General features: G+C 42.6%; 1 protein-coding gene across 1 annotated transcript in view; it reads left to right on the top strand.

Moving 5' to 3' along the window:
- Positions 1-20,074, top strand: part of LOC126153937 (pickpocket protein 28-like) — a 164,765-nt gene that overhangs the window by 17,111 nt on the left and 127,580 nt on the right. Inside the window, exon 2 of the mRNA XM_049916103.1 lies at positions 18,080-18,274. Coding sequence (XP_049772060.1) covers positions 18,080-18,274 — 195 coding nt within the window. The remainder of the gene's footprint in view (positions 1-18,079; positions 18,275-20,074) is intronic.

Raw genomic sequence — 20,074 nt, 5'->3', positions numbered from 1 at the left:
ATAGTGCTCAGAGCCATCTGAACCATCCAACAGCCCTATTCTTAACATAGAAGTAACAATGCACGAAAACATAACCGTTGACGGGTAGTGCAGTATTACTCGACCACAGTATTATCCAACCTGAGAGCCAGGGCGCATCTGCCGGCTTGTCGTGAGTTTTTATTGTGTAATTCCATAACGACACGCTGAAGCACTTTTCAGTATATGCACAACTATCTTGAAATCAAGACACTGCAATGCGTTTTCCTTACTCACCACTGTACTTCTTTACTGTGATGTCACAGCGAGTTTCCTATAACGGCCACGTGATCGCGTAACACTGAATTCGAAGTTGAGAGGAACGTGTTGAAGAGGGCGTTACTGTTATCAACAGCAGGTGTCTCGAGCGAATGGAAACAAGACAAACAATGCACGCCGTCGACATTTGCACTGCAGCGCACTATTTTCAGTGCAACATGGGTACGAAGCTAATTGGGAGAAGAAACCAAACTAAATGAAATAGATCTGTAACTAGCCGCTTGAGACCGCGTGTCCGTTATACTAAAATGTTCAGAAACCACACCTGAACAATCTCTGAAAGTTTGTCGGTGGAGTTCTGCTTCATTATTTTATTAATTACAGTTAAAAACCATCAGTAATATCAACTACAATAGGACAGGATGTAATCTGCGATATCCCTCTTTTTAAGTTTGGTCTTATTCGATTAACCATTTTACTATTAAGCAACTGAAATGTACTTTGCACAAACAACACCAAGATGAACGACCCTGTCACCTAGAACATAAAATACACTTAACTGTACATCCATGCCCTCACGAATAACAAGTTAACTCAACGTTATGAAACTTTGAGGTTCGCCATCACATTTACTGTATGTATAACAATAGGGAAATGTTGCTGCAAGGCCGTGTTGGAAGTCAGTTAAGAAATGTCAGTTTCCAACAGTGTACGATTGCTTCTGTGTGACCCGTGTGCTTCCCGAAAATGAAAAGAAAGCTGTTAATATCTGCTGGAGTACTGCTGTTGCAGTCGCAATTGGAGTGGACCCAACAAATGAAAGTCGTTTTGGAAGCTGCCATAGTTCAATTGCATTTTAAGAATAACGGCTCCATCTTCATGTTTGGAACTGCTGTAATTCATCTTCGTTGATGGAACCTGAAGGGCATTAAACTTTTATTTATATAGCGTTCTTCCACTATCCTATGAGATATTTTATTAATGTATTCTATTGGGTTGGATTGTCAGAAGGAGGCCTGAGTATGCAATTGTGTAATTTCGAAATCGACAGTGTGAATTGAGAAAGAATAACATCACTAACACATCTGAATAGCTTAACGAATAACAATATATGAATTTCCTTTATAAGGCAATTACATAAGGCACAGGGCTGTAGGCTCAGTATCTGCACATTACCTTCCCTTTCATTACTCTGTAGCTGAGTATTCAGCTGCTTGTCGTGTAAGGGACCCGCATTCGCTTCCTGTTGCTGCCCTGGATTTTTCTTTGGTGGGTGGACTGGAACGCCGTACACTCAGCCTCAGGATGACGGAGGGTTCAAGTGTGGTGTTGGACCACACCTGAAACCTTCGTTGTGATGGTAGATTGATCTGCAGCGCATCCCGAAGTCTAGGTCTCATTGAGAGATGACAATCCTGTTGTCAGCCAGCGCATTCAACGAATGTGAAAGCCAAATAAAGATTATGGTGTAAATTGACCCGTAGCGAAGCCTTTTGTTTATGTCCGCGCCACAATTAAAAAAACTCATGGGGTGGGGGTGGGGGGGGGGGACAATACGTAACTTTTACCCAACTGAGGAGCTGCCTGAAGGAGCAGTAGCAGTTCCAGAGTCAAGAAATCCGACAGCGACTGGGAGAGAGGTCCCTCCACACCGCCTCCCGGACGCCATTGACACAGCATGACACGGCGGTCGGACGCACCCGAATGGCCCGTCTGGGCAGGAACTTTACCTTACTTTACTTTCCTTTCCAATAAGGTGAGTGGTTCAGCTCTCCCTGCAATACACGATGCCACCTCTCCAATAACCTGCTCAAATTCTCTATAAATGAGTTGATTTTTATGCACGACACAAGCATAGTTTCCATAGCAACTACATTACCACCTTCATTAAAATCGATATCTGAATGTTTCTATACTCAGATTTTGGACCCGCTTAACATATTTATGGTAGGTGACACTCAGTTAAAACTCATTTTCATTTGCCCTCTTTCGTTTATTCACATTGGTATTTGTCAAGTCTTATTACTAATAAATATCTGAGAATTTTATTGTTTTGCATGGTTCTAGGATGGGGTATCCAAACGACATATAAATTTATCAAGATAAATTTTAAGCGTCAATTTATGAAGACAATTTTTAAGCGTCGTATAGTCTGCAGAAGAGAGCAAAATACCACACGGAAGTAATTCCTAGGATGTGGCTATGCCATTTCTGCAAGTTACCCCATTCCTCCAGTCGTATTAATCCCGCAAGCTTTTGAAGGATAGAATCTGAGAATTAGGAAACAGGGACTGACCAAACAGAAGCTGTGATGGACGACTGCTATGGTCAGCTTATTCCGTAGGAGCATTTCCCGCCTAAGGAACTATTCCGGGTTCGATTCCCGGTTGGACCAGGAAGTATAAAAAACATTCATCACTGTATCAGCATGAAGGTCTCATTCTGGTATTACATACGTAATTGTGCTTTGGGCTAACCATACGAACATGCAGGGGTGGAGTTGAAGACGTAGAATTCCACAACAGATGCTCGATATTTATACTGGCTTGGTTAGTCTTGACGCAGAGGTCTGTAAGACAGCAGCCGGGCGGGATGGCCGAGCGGTTCTAGGCGCTACAGTCGCAGGTTCGAGTCCGGCCTCGGGCATGGATGTGTGTGATGTCCCTAGGTTAGTTAGGTTTAAGTAGTTCTAGGGGACTGATGACCGCAGAAGTTAAGTCCCATAGTGCTCAGAGCCATTTGAACCGTTTTTTTTTTTTTTTTTTTGTAAGACAGCAGATTGTCTTTACAAATTGAAGTAACAGTCGTTGAGGACCAATGAATGCGTCGCCGGCCGCTGTGGCCGACCGGTTCTAGGCGCTTCAGTCCGTAACCGCGCTGCTGCTACGGTCGCACGTTCGAACCCTGCCTCGGGCTTGGATGTGTGTGATGTCCTTAGGTTAGTTATGTTTAAGTAGTTCTAAGTCTAGGTACTGATGTTAAGTCCCATAGTGTTTAGAGCCATTTTTGAACCAATGAATGCCGTTGGACTCGTGTATGGATTTAGGAAAACCGAAAGTTAGATACAGACAAGTAAACCAAATAACAGTGTGTAAACTGAGAAATAGTATCGGGATAAATACTGTCGCATGAACCACCTGAAGCAGACCTTGTTTTGAAGACTGTTCCAAGGGAAATTAGGTAAGTGGTAGCAGAACACAGCGACCTACCGGAGCAATCGTACGGACTCCACAGACTTGAAAAATATAATGGATGCTCATGAAGAAGAAGCGCCTTTTTCAAGACTATCAGTTTCTTGCGAAATAGCTGTCGCAGGTAAACTTTCGTGGAGACTAATAAGAGAACAAGAGACACATATCTGGCATTCAGAAAAAAATTCAGGCTTTGACTCTTGCTGATTTCTCATCTTGGTTGACATTGACCCAACAGAGCTCCGAGGACTTTCCCATGTATGTCCTTTGTTCCGTGACAATCTGTTTCACTACCTACTGAATGCTCAGTAGTCGCAGTAATCGTAAATAGACATTTGACACAACACTTTTTCAGTCCTGAAGTGACATCAACACAGATTTTCAGTGAGCTGGAATAGTCACTGATTGGCCATTAGACCCGTGGATTACTGGCTAGCTTTCATTTTGAGATCATCAGCTTCCGTTCTCAATATAGCGGCGCCATTAGTCATTATGGAAAAACTGAAACTAATATGTGGTTTCAGGGGTAAAGGTACAGATATTGTGATACCTGCTACGTTAATATGTACCCAATTTACTGTGTTAGTTGTTTTTTCTCTGCATCTATCACACTTCCCGCAAACACATCTCAAAAGCTATTAAGTGATGTTCTCTGCACCATAAAATGGACTATGCCTGTCAATATAGACTACCCGTCTTACGTTCACCCATCCACACAGAAAGTGATCTAATGCCCAGGGTAAAGTTATCTGCCGTACGTACTTTGAGGTACTAACCACCTAAAACCATATTACTCATAGCAGCAATAAATATTAGTGTGCAAATGAAGTAAATACTGATATAATTCTCTTCAGTACACTGTCATTAATACAGATATCAGCACTTAAAAAACAGGTTCAAATGGCTCTGAGCACTATGGGACTTAACTTCTGAGGTCATCAGTTCCCTAGAACTTAGAACTACTTAAACCTAACTAACCTAAGGACATCACACACATCCATGCCCGAGGCAGGATTCGAAACTGCGACCGTAGCGGTCGCGCGGTTCCAGACTGTAGCGCCTAGAACCGCTCGGCCACACCGGCTGGCTATCAGCACTTACACCCCTAATACTATGTATGTACTTAATCATCAAAATGTTTCTCTTAAGCTCATCAGTATCTCTGTGATCACACTTGTCACGTATTTGTTCTCATTAAACTATGTAGTCCGTAAATATGGTTTGACGGCAGCACAATTAAAAGGATGAGCAGGTCATGTTAGAACTCATCAAAATCTTTGTCCAATTAAGCGTTTGAAGAGATGTATGCGTATTGTTCATAAAGTAAGACTTTATCAAAGTAGACCTCTGTCAAAGTCGTTTTGCGAAGTCTTGCAGCAAGACCTGAAGAACGTCTGCCGCCACTAAGTGAACGGTTGCACCATTTCACCTCGGAGACAAAAATACCCGTTTCAGTAATCGGTTGTCGAAGGTGAAAGTGCACTGATCGAAACGGAAACAACTTTACTGTGTAGGAAATGTAGCAGCCGCTGTGTTTCTTTGGTTCGTTAGAAAACAACAGTGACTGCCCGTTGTTATCTAACCTTCTGCACGGTGCGTTGAAGCGGATTTGACAAATGTCAGTGAGCGGCAAGCTGATCATACACTAGAACAACTCATCTGCACACGCATTGGCCAATTTGATGGTAGAAGTGCACGATATTACCTTAGAAATAGTTCCACACACCCTCGTTTTACCAGCGTGTACCGGATGAGAGTGTTCTGTTTCCTAATCTCAGAAGAGTGTCTTTTACCGTAAAAATTTTCGTTGACGAAAGACTGTATTTCCCTAGACGAAATTCAATGTGATTAATAGAGATTATTTTGAGAAGGAACTATTTGCTTTTGCAACACATAATATCTGTGTTTCCCCTAATGAAGCAATAAACGCTAGTAAATGGCGTCGGGGCTCCCTAAATAGCTTGTCAGTTGTAAAGGTTTGGCCCAGTGGATGGAAAAGAATGCTTTAGCATTGATTTCAGCGTTTTAGTGGATCAGACCATTCTGGTAATTTGTGTAATGGCCATCTTCGCCCTCATGCATCCTCTAGTAACGTAGAAGCTAAATAGACTTAACGTCGCTCTTTCTAGTGATAAGAACTCTGTCAAACTCAAGTAACCAAGTGAATGCTTCTCGACTACAGACATTTAGCGAGCTCCGAAAGCTCTTTGTTAAGTAGAAAGAGAACTTTGGTATGTACCAGTCGCAGCTATTCATTTCCTCTGACACTGGGAGAAACTAAATTTTCGACAAAAGTCCACAGAAGATCAAAGACTTCTATACATGCACCAGCCTCTGGATTTGGGAAGACAGGTATTCAGATACCTGTTTGGCTGTCTAGATTTCGGTTTCCATGGTTTCAAAAACTACTGGCATATTCTATGAAGACCATGAAACAATATACTGTTGTAATTCATTAAATATGTTGTGAACAAGTGCTTTGAGACCAGTACGAACGTCTTTGATGGCTGAAGAGCTTTGAGAAAAATCAAAGAAAAAGGTGTAAAACACTGTTGGTTAGCCTACAACTATAACAGTTTGTTGAGATTTACTTGGCACCACGGGTTCGAATCATATTTATTTTCTCTGCACGTTGTATTTCACATATCTGGAATGTGTTTTACTTTCTTTTCTTAGGTTTAGCTAACTTCTGTGAAGGCAACACACATTGTGACCTCCACGTATCAAAATATATATTGATATTGACACGGAATACTGTCAGACTGAAATAAGACGAAACGAATGATTTGTTAGTGAATGAAATAACTATAACCTCAATTACTTGTGCAGTTGATTATGTCCATTGGGAAGCAGTCGATATAGAAATTATGAACAGTCAGTCAGTCATTACTGCAGATACCGAAATAATTTTTTATCCTCCTCCAGAAATCACAAGGAATAACATTTACCTAGGTTATATCTTTCTTTTCTTTTCAGTATTCGCTGTTATTAAAGCATTTGATCTATTCAAGTATTTTCTCATTATCCGGAACTTGTCTTTCCTTATTCTTTTCTCTCTTTCTAGCGTTATTCTCTTATGAGGCGTCGGCGTTCCACTGTTGAGATGTTAACCGTAATTGAAGGAGCGGAATATAATGCACACAGTGTAAGAGAGAATTACGTGATTTTAGTCTGTTGTGTCTTTGGTTGTTAGCGTATTGTATTTTTCAGGCGGATAAAAGTAACTAGACCGGCTTTCACCTAAAATGATTGACAAATCGCTCGATCTCGTCATTTACGTGTTGTTGTCGGTACACACATGCCCATCGTATTAGCAATTTCCGTAATAACATGTTCCTTGCGAGTTTCATTATGACATAACACACAGTAGTAATTGAACTCAGACCACTGGTACATGAGGTGTTTACCTACAGGAAAATGTTGTGTGACAAAATTCTAGCCATATCATATGTCCAAAATATCAACTCATTATAACACCAGACTTTAGTTCTCAACAAAGACAGATTTAAGTTTGTCAACATGACAAAGAGTAAAAATGTAGTATCCTTCGACCTGGTTAAACACAACAGCGTCAGCCTTGCCGATCGAGGTAGTGAGAGACATAAAGAACCCTAATTATTTTACGTAACTGTAGGTGAAACGAAAGACAGGCTCCGATTTAATGTTAAAAATGTACGCACGCACGCACGCAGCACACACGCACCCTCACATGTACGCACAAACAAACTGTAGTGGATTAATATTATCTTACACCTCTCCATAAATAATAATAGCAACAATAATAAATTTTAATATTATGTGGTTGAGATGCACAAAACAATAATTATAGTCCGTCAAAGGCTGATAACAGTTTGCCAAGGTGTAGTTGTAATAACGAGGAACTGCAAAACATGGGAAGTAAAGAAACAACAACTCGGTTGATGCTTGAGAGTTCGTCGGTGGCACTGCAATTTCATTTCATTGTGTACAACACTAGCAACAAGATGAACGTGAAATACAGACCTGAATATGTTTTTAGATCTTGATTTCAGTAAACATTTGGAACTGCAAAATAATAAAACCTTGTTTTAATCTGCGTCATACTACAGTGGAATTTTTAGTGTTCTGTTGGAAACACTTTTAGTTAACGATAAACGCAATGAAGTGAAATTCATATCCCTAAGCCGGCCGGGATGGCCGAGTGGTTCTAGGCGCTACAGTCTGGAACCGCGCGACCGCTACGGTCGCAGGTTCGAATCCTGCCTCGGGCGTGGATGTATGTGATGTCCTTAGGTTAGTTAGATTTAAGTAGTTCTAAGTTGTAGGGGACTGATAACCTCAGATGTTAAGTCCCGTAGTGCTCAGAGCCATTTGAACCATATCCCTAACCAATGCTCCATAATCGACCAGAGAGGGGTACTTGTGTAATCCCAATGACAACATCTTCATTTGACGCTGGTCACGAGTCAAGCCTGTTAACAACATATATGGACACAGAAGCAGAGTATCAAACAATGAAACAGGTCACATCAGAACAGAGCAGTAACCCGCATTGCAGTGTTTAGAATAGGCATTATATAAGAACAAATTTACAGGTCTCCCTTCATAGAGTGGAAGCCGTAATCAAAATTTGGTTCCCACTGTCCATGCGCTGGGCAGATAAATTATGAGTTTAATCTCATTATCGGAACTTCACTCTTCTCTTACGTCAATATCAGACGTCGTGATTTCGTGATCAGCGACTTCTACTTCACAATCCTCATCGTACAACACCAACTTGAGCGGGGTGCTTTCTTAAAAAAATGCTTTCTGAAATTCCCAACAGGAGGCCCTAGACACGTTGCTGTAGTGTGTTCATCTCGTTACGGATTTTCATGAGGCTTTACATGGTCGATCGCTTCTGTATCCTTCGAATGCAAGGCACTCTTAAAGAATCATCACCAAAGTGGGCAGCTGTAGTGCAGGACACCAATGACGAAGGGCTCCTTTGGGATCTTTCGGGAACCGACTCTAGTTCCTCTTTGTGCTCAGACCTCCGGCGACAAGCCGAAACTCAACTCGTTAAAATGAGTGCCCTTGGTACGCTGATTTGCAATTAATCTCACTTACAGTCCTTTATGTTCATAAATAGAATGGCGAGAGGCGTCTGGAACGAAGTCACCATCGGCGGCTTATTTTAGTTTAAATGGTGTGCACGAACGCTGAAGATTAAAAACAGTGGACTGAAATATAATCTAAATCCTGTCAGCAGGTGCATCTATTAAAAATTTGTATTTAGGTTATGTTGTTGCACTCATGTACTTATTGTAATTAATGCACGAATTAAAAATATGGCTCAATGTGTGCGATTATCAACTGATTGATTACGAACAACGCTGTCAACGTCCTCATTCAGCCATACAATATGGTATGAATGATTCAGTCCATGCCAAGGCTTAGACACCATCACTGGGTTGAAAGAACTGTCAGAAGCCATCTGCGTTACAAAACGTCCGATTTCATAAATAAGTTGTCAGAGAGAAAGAAAAGATGCCTAGGAAGATCAAAGTGACCAACAGCAGTTCCAGATCCCCTCCAATTAACAACTAAAATCGACTTAGTTTATGTTTTGCAGATGTACCATGACTCTAAGACCAATGATAAATAACCAATAGTAATCCAGGGAAACAGCAACGAGAGAATTCGTTACTCCAGAATATGCTGCAGCTTTCAGTTATCGTCAGTACGGTTTGTCTATAAAATCGATTCGTAGGTTATATATTTGAGAAAAAGTCTTTACTGAAAGTACGTGTATTAGAGGACAATACCTAGCAGCCAAACGTCTCCAATGTAGTTTTGAACTTAGGAACAAATACACATTTCACAGTCAAGTACGCCCTAGACGTTTGAGGCTTTTACTATTGCTTCCGCCACGGTCATGGCGTGAAACAGAATGTGTACGTAGGTAACTGTAAATTCATTCTTCCCAAAGTATCTCACCCTTCAAACCATCTTCCACATTCTGGCGCAGTTGTATTTTCATTCGACCTCCACACCTTAGAATACTCTCAGTTGTAATGACACGAGTAATCACACAAGTTTTTTAAGTAAACAGTCTCTTAGTGTCTTAGTGTAAATGATTTACCAGTATTTCCTCTAAAAACATAATCTTCCTGTGATACATGTAGAAGCTATGGTGGGAAGGAATCATTTTACATCGCAGCAGCATTTTAGGAGGAAATTTCTTTTCATATTAACACATGCAACGTTAATTACGTCTCATTCGCTCCATTCTGAAATAGTCTCTCATAGCGCGAAGCCATTTTTGTTTATTTCTATGCCTGTGTGGTGGCGAAAATATATAAACTTGTAGAGGTCATATGAAGAACAAATGGGACAATCCAATTCATTTTTGAGATAACACAATTAAGTTATCGTCTTCCTTGACTATAAGAACAAATTATTTTATCTCATCATCCTAAGGGCCCGGGTTCGATTCCCGGTTGGGTCGGAGATTTTCTCCGCTCAGTGACTGGGTGTTGTCCTAATCATTATCATTTCATCCCCAACGATACCCAAGTCGCCGAAGTGGCGTCAAATCGAAAGACTTGCACCCGGCGAACGGTCTACCCGACGGGAGGCCCTAGTCACATGACTTTTTTATTTATCAACTGCGGAGTCAGTTGGCATATAAACCGGTACTATTGTGGCGGCTGTGGGCTTAGTGTCTGTCTTGGCTACTAGAATGCGCTTGCAATGCTACTAATAGTAGCTTAAACGCATTCATGTGTTTCTATTCATTATTAAACCGATTCCTGCATCACCCCTATTTGATTTTGTATTTATAGCGATGTATTTATCTGAGCAGAAATCCTGTTCCTCCTGCCACCGAACATCATTAACTCTCTTTACATAAAACCTTAACGTATCCAATCCCCACTTCAAATTTTCTAGCCTGTAAGATTAAGGGATCTAACATTTCACAATCCTGTCCATAGGACGCCAGTTTTGTTTCTTCTGATGACGACATCTTCCTGTGTAGTCCCCGCCTGCAAATCCTATTGATGGCGGGTTACATTTGCTACTCTGATATGGAAAGGTTGGCACAGGAGAGGAATTCGGGGCCGGCCGCATCAAACCAGTCAGAAGACTGATGACATAACAAAACAGAAAAAATTAGCTGTCTGCATTAGCTATTTCATGACAGATCTATTGGACAATATTTTACGTGTAATGTTGTTTTTTTCGTACTTTACTGTGAGCCACTAAAAAATCAGAATGTCACCCCCTCACATTATCGTTTGCGGGAATATTATGAATGGTTTTGAGCAAAGTAACATCTTAAGTACCCAAGCAAAATTAATTTGCACCCCTTCTTTCTCTACACAGATATCTCATAAAAACAGGTATGCACAAATGAACATACACTTCTAATCATACAATGAAGGCTTTCACGACCGGATGGTACTGTTGTTGATAATTCTTCCGGCAGGACTCAGCAGGACCAGCCATACCTCTGAGGATGTCCAACGTAGTATTGGACGAAACGTTAGGAATAGAAGAATTCCATGGACCACGGCCATATAACACGGAAGAATTATCAACAACAGAACATACACTTGCCACACTTTGCAAACAATGAAATTTATATAAATAAATGTTAAATCTTCGAAACGAAAAATTTTCTAAAGCCAACAGCACATAAATATTTCTTTATTTACAAACAACGAGTTTCAACAGACTTTGGTGTCATCTTCAGGTCTTATAAAATTGGTTCATCTTTAGTTATACCTCACGCCAAGTTGATATGTAGATAAAATGTAGCACATTATATAAAGGTTTGTCATAAATAAAACATTTAAAATCAAAAAGTATCTTGTGCAGATGGTCATGTCCATATACGTAGCGTTCACAGATGATTGAATATGGCTATGTGCACAAGGTGCTTTCTAGTTTTAAATGTTTTGTTTATAACAAACTTCTGTATCAGGTGCTAAATTTTATCTACATGAGAGCTTGGTGCAACTCAAAATGGACACATGTCATAACATAAAATTTTGAAGACCTGAGGATGACATCAGTGTCTGTCGAAACGGGCTCGCCCGCATCTCGTGGTCGTGCGGTAGCGTTCTCGCTTCCCACGCCCGGGTTCCCGGGTTCGATTCCCGGCGGGGTCAGGGATTTTCTCTGCCTCGTGATGGCTGGGTGTTGTGTGCTGTCCTTAGGTTAGTTAGGTTTAAGTAGTTCTAAGTTCTAGGGGACTGATGACCATAGCTGTTAAGTCCCATAGTGCTCAGAGCCATTTGAACCATTTCGAAACGGGCTGTTTGTAAATAAAGTATTCCTTTCTGTACTTCGAACCACGAACGTACACTTTGAGCTGTGCGGCATGTTGCATTGTCGTGCTGGTAGATGTCATCGAGCAGAGGGGAAACAATTTGCATTTAGAGGTGGACATTGTCCCCTATGACAGATGCATTATTATGTTAATACATTGTGCCTTCCAGAATGTCGAGATCATCCAGGGAAAGCCGTGAAAACATTCTGCACATAATAACACTCGCTCCTGATTGCAAGGTATTTGCTTAAGCTTCAAATGGTTCAAATGGCTCTGAGCACTATGGGACTGAACTTCTGAGGTCATCAGTCCCCTAGAACTTAGAACTACTTAAACCTAACTAACCTAAGGACATCACACACATCCATGCCCGAGGCAGGAGTCGAACCTGCGACCGTAGCGGTCGCGCGGTTCCAGACTGTAGCGCCTTTAACCGCGTAGCCACACCGGCCGGCTATTTGCTTAAGCCATAGGCGCCAAAGGCCATCTGTCCGATGGAACATAAAACGTGTTTATCTGAAAAGGCCAGCTGTCACCATTCATTGGACGTCCAGTTTCGATTCTGGTGAGAAAATTCCACCCTTAGTCCCCAGTGAACACGAGTCAGCATGGTTGCATGAAGAAGACGCCTGCTACGGAGGCTCATACAAAGTAACATTCACTGAACGGTCGATGAGGAGAGGCTGTTGTTAGCCTCTCGGTTCATCTGGGCGATCGAGGCTGTTGTTAGCTCCTTGGTTCATCTGGACGGTCAGATGCTCATCAGCTGCACGTCTGTTCGCCAAAACGTATTTCCGGGGATGTCGTCCTCCCCTGTCATCTATGGCTCCTAGTACATCGCTATTGTCTGGGCGGGATTTTTGGATAGCACCACTCAGGGTCTACTTTAACCACAGTGGGAAGCAAACAGTTTATAAACTTGTTTGGGAAATGCTTCCACCCTTGGACCGAAAGCCAATGATGACGTCACTTTTGGACTTCAGATAAATCGCTGTTTCTGTATTACGGTAACGACTACACTGTTATCCGCGTCCCCCTTGATACTCTTCATATACCCTCCACTGCTAGAGACACTGCCATTTGCTGTCTGTGAGTGGTTCGAACATAGGCGGTGGTGACATTTATGGGTCTGCAAAGTAAATATTGATCAAAGAGCACAGAATAAATACTAGTCCGCGTGATTTACAATGCTAAACGAAAGAGTAACTTGCCTGGATGCGTCGTCAAATACTGTGTAATTCCAGCCTCGGCGTTTAAAAGGTTCACCCAGGGCACTTCACGTAATGAACAAATATCCTGGAGCAGTATTCATTCATTCTACATCTGCACTGTCACAGCCAGACCGGCCGAGGTAATAGTTCCCTGGAGTTGTACAGATCTCTGCGCCATTTGCACGGTACGGTGTCTGAGTAGTCACTGATGCGTTGTCCGCTAGACGCCCTCTCCAAGTGCCTTTTGCCTTTACCTACAAAATATCGTTAAAATCTAACGACGTTTTAGCTGGACCGGTAATGCCTACAGTGTGCTCAAATATTACCTTAGATGTACAGCAATGTTTTATATTTAGTACAAAATCAGAAATAAGTACAAATAGTGACATAAAGTACGTGAGAGTCGGTTAAAACAGGGTACTTAATACACAAAGTGGCGTACGAAATGAACTATATGTACCAACCTGTTGAGTTTTTAATGACTAATTGTCCAGTCTGTTTACTTACAATTGGGCATGAAAAACATACATTTAAAAAAGTGCCTCACCACAGTAAAGAAATTTCTACACTTGTGTCAACTACCTCGCTGTATCATACTAGTTGAATAAAACAGGGTATTACATTACAACTAAAATTTAAAAAAAACCTGACAATCACTTCATGTACAAAAATCACTTTTTTATGATTCATCATCATCATCATTAATGCCGGCACTCTGTCCATGAGCCCATTCATTAGACTTATAACACTTCACCCAGCCCTCTTCATACTTAGAATTGGAGAAAAGTTCATTACAATAAATGCAAGCTGTATTATTATCATCTCCTTCCTCTTCTGACGATGTGCTATACTCCTGTATTTTTCCAACTTTCTTTGATTTCTTCTGTCCAACATTTCTGACTTCATTAGGCCTAGAACTGTTAGAATGTGGCCCCATTTAAAGTTTCCTTTTGGGAGCCTTCCCCTTCTTCATAGAAGACCGTAATTCTTCCTTATAAGGTGAACTTGTAAGAACAGCTGTCTTTCCTCTTCGTCTATCAGATTTTTGTTTCTTTCTTTCAGCTGTCGGCACTGCTTTTATGTCTTTCGGAGAGACGTGGAAAGCTGAAGTCGAAGGCTTAGGCCTATCCGACTTGGAAGACCTTAGTGTGGTTGGAAAAGATGTTTCTCTATTTAATGACTCTGAAGTAGGTTCCGAAGGCGGGACATCGCCTTTCTCCAACAGTGGGTCAGTGTCTGTTGTTTCAGCAGACTGATACATCCAATCAGGGAAAATATTAGCATCCAGTGGAAAACTCCAGTTTTACGGAATGCATTTACAGCACTCTCAGTAGAAGCAACTTCATGAATGCTGTCCCATACAGCCCTGCAACTTTATTCATAGTTATCACTCGTCCAAGATGACACTGAAGCCACTTTCGAACCTCTTGAGAGTAATAATTGCTCAGTGGGGCCATGAATGCAACATCCAGGGGTTGCATTCGGTGGGTGCATTGTTGGGGGAAGCATAAGAGATGAACATAGTTTTTCTCTAGCAATATCAATAAGTTCAATACTCTTCGTGTGTGTTGACTGACCATCCAAGAGCAAAAGAACGGGTTTATCTGCAGTTGGTTTTGGAAATTCAACAAATCGTTGAAACCACTTCAGGAAAATTTCTTTGTGCATCCATCTGCTAGGGTGATATTCCACAGTAGATCTTGGTGGAGCATTATCCAGAAGCTCGGGCTTGGCTCTTCGTCTAGGTGACACAAACATTGCGGGCATATCAATTGCAGAAGCGCTCATACAAGCTACAGCAGTCACTAAGATGCCTCTTTCCGCAGAAACCAAACCGCCAACTTGACCTTTTCTCCTCAAGGCAAGCACCTTTGGTTGCTTATTAGGGACTGTTGTTATTCCTGTCTCATCCACATTATAGACTCTATCGTCGGTGAAGTTGTACCTATTATAAAGTTCTAACAGCAAACCAAAGAACTGATTCACCACCGCACGGTTAAAGCCCATTGCTCTGCCAAGAGATGTTGGCTCGGCAGAACGCAGGCTTATTTCCGGATTCCTCTTCAAAAACGAATAGAACCAGCATCTCCTTAGCCTTGCTAAAGTTATAGGGCAAGTTATTTTTCTCTGCCAGTTCGAAAGCAAGACTCCGCACGTCATCGATGGTCAATCCCAACAATCTGCTTTCCATTAACAGGATATATTCAGCCAGTTCATTTTCCTTCTCCTGATTAGATACAGGTTTGTAGCAGCCTAGACCTAAAACAACAACAACAACAGTAATAATAATAATGACTGCAACAGTTCAATTAATTTCTTATAAAATAGTAAATAGGTTTACCTTTCTTTGCAGTATCCTCTAAACACATTCCACTCCAGGCCTTTCCTACACGTGCTTCCGGAGTACTCTGAGGAATCCCGAAGGACTTTGATGCTTTCAAATAGCCCATTGTTTCGGCCAAAACTGCCGCTACAGCTTCTTTCATATTCTCTTGACTCAATGACTGTCTGTCAGCTTTCCTTTTATAAGGCGCCATAATTATGGCATAATTTAAGTTAAATCCTGTGAATAATAATAGTAATAATTTTTCTAATTGAACAAACTAAATAAAAAAATTGAAAATCACTAACGGCAACTTTTAAACCAGATCTATAAAACGGGGTGCTACCCTGTTTTATCAAACCTGTTATATCCGATAACGGCATCTTAAGAACAACTTGATTTCAATAGCCCTTGAGCGGGACAAACATTTTGAAACACTGAATTTGTAGTGCAGACATTGTTTAACTGATGTCATTCTTACTTTACAGTCTTCAAAATATTGTCTGGCAAATGTAAACGCACAATTCAAAATCAAATATTACAACACTGTAAAAAAATATTTTTCGACCGAGAGAGCTCACAGTTGATTTCAACGGACTGCAGATACTCCAAGAATGAAGGTCATCGAGTGGGAAAGAGGATACTATCTTTACCGGGAAATAGCAGCAGATATCAGATGAGAAAATTTCGATACCCTCTTTCATCAGAGTAGCCTGTTTTATCATACTCTCTCCTACATCAAAGATAGGAAAAATGGATTTAAATAAAGCACAAATTAAAATGACACAGTATTTGTGCTTCAAGATGCTTTAATTGGATTACCTGATTAACTTGTTGGGTCATAAGGTGCTCCAAGAAGAGAAAAATGTGTGGGATGTGGATGAGTTGCTGTAAGGTGAGAACTGGAAAAGGTGTGACGATGCGAAATGCGAGGCGGAGTGCGAGTCTTTCTTAGATTTCAAAGCGCTTGTAGGATTTAGGTGAGGCAGAATTCCAGGCAATTTTGGTACAACTTGGAGTGGGGCAGTTGAGAGATTTGTAGGTTAGAATAATGGTAGAATTTTCTATTTATTTTGGCTTTTGGTTTTATGATCAAACGACCAAACAAGGTTTAAACACATTCAATACACAATTATAAGGTTTAAACACATCACTAACAACTGTCAGTTTTGAATATTATCTATGTGCAAATTTCGGTTCAATTAAGATAAAACAAGTATAATTTTTATAAAATTACTGTGTGTAGATTACGCGTAATGTGTACGATCTGTCTTCTGATATACTGGATAACTGGGGTCAGTCCTTCAGGCGATGCATTTCTCCGTTTCAAAATATTTTGGATAAATGACAGTATCGGTCATAATCCTTTATTTTACACATCTATTTCTGTCTCTGTGTCTCTATCTTCAGTGGAAACTTTTCGAGCCCTGTAGGCCCGCCGGCCGTTGTGGCCGAGCGGTTCTAGGCGCTTTAGTCTGGAACCGGGCTACTGCTACGGTCGCAGGTTCGAATCCTGCCTCGGGCATGGATGTGTGTGATGTCCTTAGGTTAGTTAGGTTTAAGTTGTTTCAAGTTCTAGGGGACTGATGACCTCAGATGTAAAGTCCCATAGTGCTCAGAGCCGTCTGAACCCGCCTGTAGGCTGGGGTGTAACATGTACTGTGATGATTACTTCGCACTCTCATAATGGTCGCTCTCGCCTGTTGTCTCGTGTTGCTGGTCTCTCCCTACTATCCGCCGTACTCGTAGGATCCAGATATTGATGTCGCTGATTAATGGACAGTCGTAATTCTTTTTTAGCTGTGTGTAGGAGTTCAAAATGGTTCAAATGGCTCTGAGCACTATGGGACTTAACATCTGTGGTCATCAGTCCCCTAGAACTTAGAACTCTTTAAACCTAACTAACCTAAGGACATCACGCACATCCATGCCCGAGGCAGGATTCGAACCTGCGACCGTAGCAGTCACGCGGTTCCAGATTGAAGCGCCTAAACCGCACGGCCACACTGGCCGGCTGTGTGTATGAGTTTTCATACCCTAACGTCTGCTGTTGCCGAAAGAGTGGTAACGTAGTTAGGGGCCTTTGTATCCCATAGCTCTCAGCTGATTTAGTGTCGTAGACTCCAGCTGTGGCGCGTAAGTAGTTTTAGTTCGTGTCTGGCTTTGCGTCGGATTTTACGGAGAGTTGAGCTCCTGAAGGGTTGGCACTAAAGTCTGTACTGTGTTAATAAGATGAACGGGCCGGTTGAAGGTGTGGAAAGCTGAGGAACCAAATCGCGAAGCAGTTCAGTTACAGGTGGTGGCTAGACTTCGCCGTGGATACACTTGAAGTTTTAACGTATTTCTGTGGGTGCAGCCTACCTGAAGTTTCCACGTTCTACCCCACTCGACCAGGAGATGGTTCAAATGGCTCTGAGCACTATGGGACTCAACTTCTGAGGTCATTAGTCCCCTAGAACTTAGAACTAGTTAAACCTAACTAACCTAAGGACATCACAAACATCCATGCCCGAGGCAGGATTCGAACCTGCGACCGTAGCGGTCATGCGGTTCCAGACTGCAGCGCCTTTAACCGCACGGCCACTTCGGCCGGCTCGACCAGGAGACTCAAGTGACGTTGGAGAGAGATATGGAGGGTGTGGCAGATAGCACGGGTAGCATGTGTGATTGGTTGTGTCATATGTATCTTTCTCCATTACCAAATGTAGCTCTTAAAACTGTACCTGTACTTTTCTAGCTATGAGCCGATAATCATCCAGTACGAACCGAAAATCAGATGTTGCCCTTACTTACTGTGGTGTGGTCTGGTTGTCGCTTCCAGAGGCGAGAAGTCAGAGAAGCAGCTGGAGGCGGGTGCGCCCCGCGTGCAGCAGGCGTGCACGTGCGGCGCGCAGCCCCGCAGGCAGAGCGACCCGGCCGTGGTGCGGTGCGTGGCCCACGTCTCCGAGTACTGCCGCAGCACCAGCATGCACGGCCTGCGATACGTCGGCGACGTCCAGCGGCCCGTCGCGGAGAGGTAAAGCGCCGGACAGATCGCCTTTACGTCCTGATCTCAGTCGTACGCTATTTTACCAATTCATAGGTGGACTGATAAGGTAAGGAATGAGGAGGTTCCACGCAGAATCGGAGAGGAAAGGAATATGTGGAAAACACTGATAAGGAGAAGGGACAGGATGATAGGACATCTGCTAAGACATGGGGAATGACTTCCATGGTACTAGAGGGAGCTGTAGAGGGCAAAAACTGTAGAGGAAGACAGAGATTGTAATACGTCAAGCAAATAATTGAGGACGTAGGTTGCAAGTGCTACTCTGAGATGAAGAGGTTAGCACAGGAAAGGAATTCGTGGAGGGCCGCATCAAACCAGTCAGTAGACTGATGACCAAAAAAAAAAAAGGCGAACCGTGAACTTGATTAACATTTCATTCATCCATTAGCCGACGAAGATCACCTATTGTATATTTTGTATTGTATGTTAACCGGGGGCCTAGAAAAGACGGAGAGGCTCCGTCCCTGCCGCAGCCGCAGTGGTCCACAACCCCACGACGACTACCGCAGTCCACTTCACGCGGCACCGCCGCCCCACACCGAACCACTCTTTCAGGGTTATTGTGCGGTTCGGTGCGGTTCGGACCTGGTGGACCACCCCAGGGAACGTCTCACACCAGACGAGTGTAACCCCTATGTTTGCGTGGTAGAGTAAAGGTGGTGTACGCGTACATGGAGAACTCGTTTGCGCAGCAATCGCCGACGTAGCGTAGCTGAGACGGAATAAGGGGAACCAGCCCGCATTCGCCGAGGCAGATGGAAAAACCACCTAAAAGCCCTCCACAGACTGGCCGGCTCACGGGACCTCGACACAAGTCCGCCGGGCGGATTCGTGCCGGAGACCAGGCGCTCCTTCCCAACCCGGAAAGTGGTGCGTTGGACAGCACGGCTAACCGATCGTAACGTGAGTACAGTCCCAGTTCGAGAAATTTTTTCCGTAGTGCCAACATACAGGGGTTCGATAAAAATACGAAAAAACCCGGAAGAAATGCTGGCTTGAACATAGGGGAAGGCGGGGCGAGACGGGGAGGTGGGGTAAGACGGGGAAGGGCTATAAGCTACAGTTAGAGTGCTGCCATTTGTGGATAGCTACGTCCACATTATCAATACACAGGTCTCAGTGTGTTGACATTGCTGAACCTTAGTTTCGCGGCGGTTTCTGTGAGCTTTGCAAAGTACGTACAATTGTTATACTGATTTGCAATGTTTTACAGCTTTCGAGGTCCTAAAACATTTGTTTCGTGAACATTTGTTCAGACTGTATATATAGCACTGAATAGCACGTCTTATTAACAGTAAGCTGCTGTTTCAGTAGTCAATGTTCACTAAATAGTAGGCGTAACATAAACTGATAGCATGACAGGGGGCAAGACAGGGTGGGGCATGATGGGGAGCTTCCCCGTCTTGCCCCTACTATTTGTCCAACCATTACGTTCTTATCGTCTCATGTGTTTACCTCGCTTCGGGTTTTGAACACGTAAATTATACGTTGAAGTTTATTCGGCAAAGCCTTCATTCATTCAGCTACAATGTCCACAGCAGTAACCGGGTTTCGGAAAACAGTCATTTGGCCTGTAAACAGAAATGTGTTTTAGGAAAGTGATTACCTTCCCTGTTCAACTACAGACATTCATCAAGCTCACACATCTTAAGTTACAAAAACGGAAGATCAAATACCAGAGATGTTGTCAAGACGTAAAACACCTGAACAATTAACAACTGACGATCAAGCCTCTGTTTCGTCTAACTTTCATGTTACCAGCCCTGA

Source organism: Schistocerca cancellata, chromosome 2 (assembly GCF_023864275.1).
Source record: "Schistocerca cancellata isolate TAMUIC-IGC-003103 chromosome 2, iqSchCanc2.1, whole genome shotgun sequence".
Lineage (NCBI taxonomy): Eukaryota > Metazoa > Arthropoda > Insecta > Orthoptera > Acrididae > Schistocerca > Schistocerca cancellata.
The sequence above is the reverse complement of the archived record's forward strand: the minus strand, read 5'-3'. Positions and strand labels throughout refer to the sequence as shown.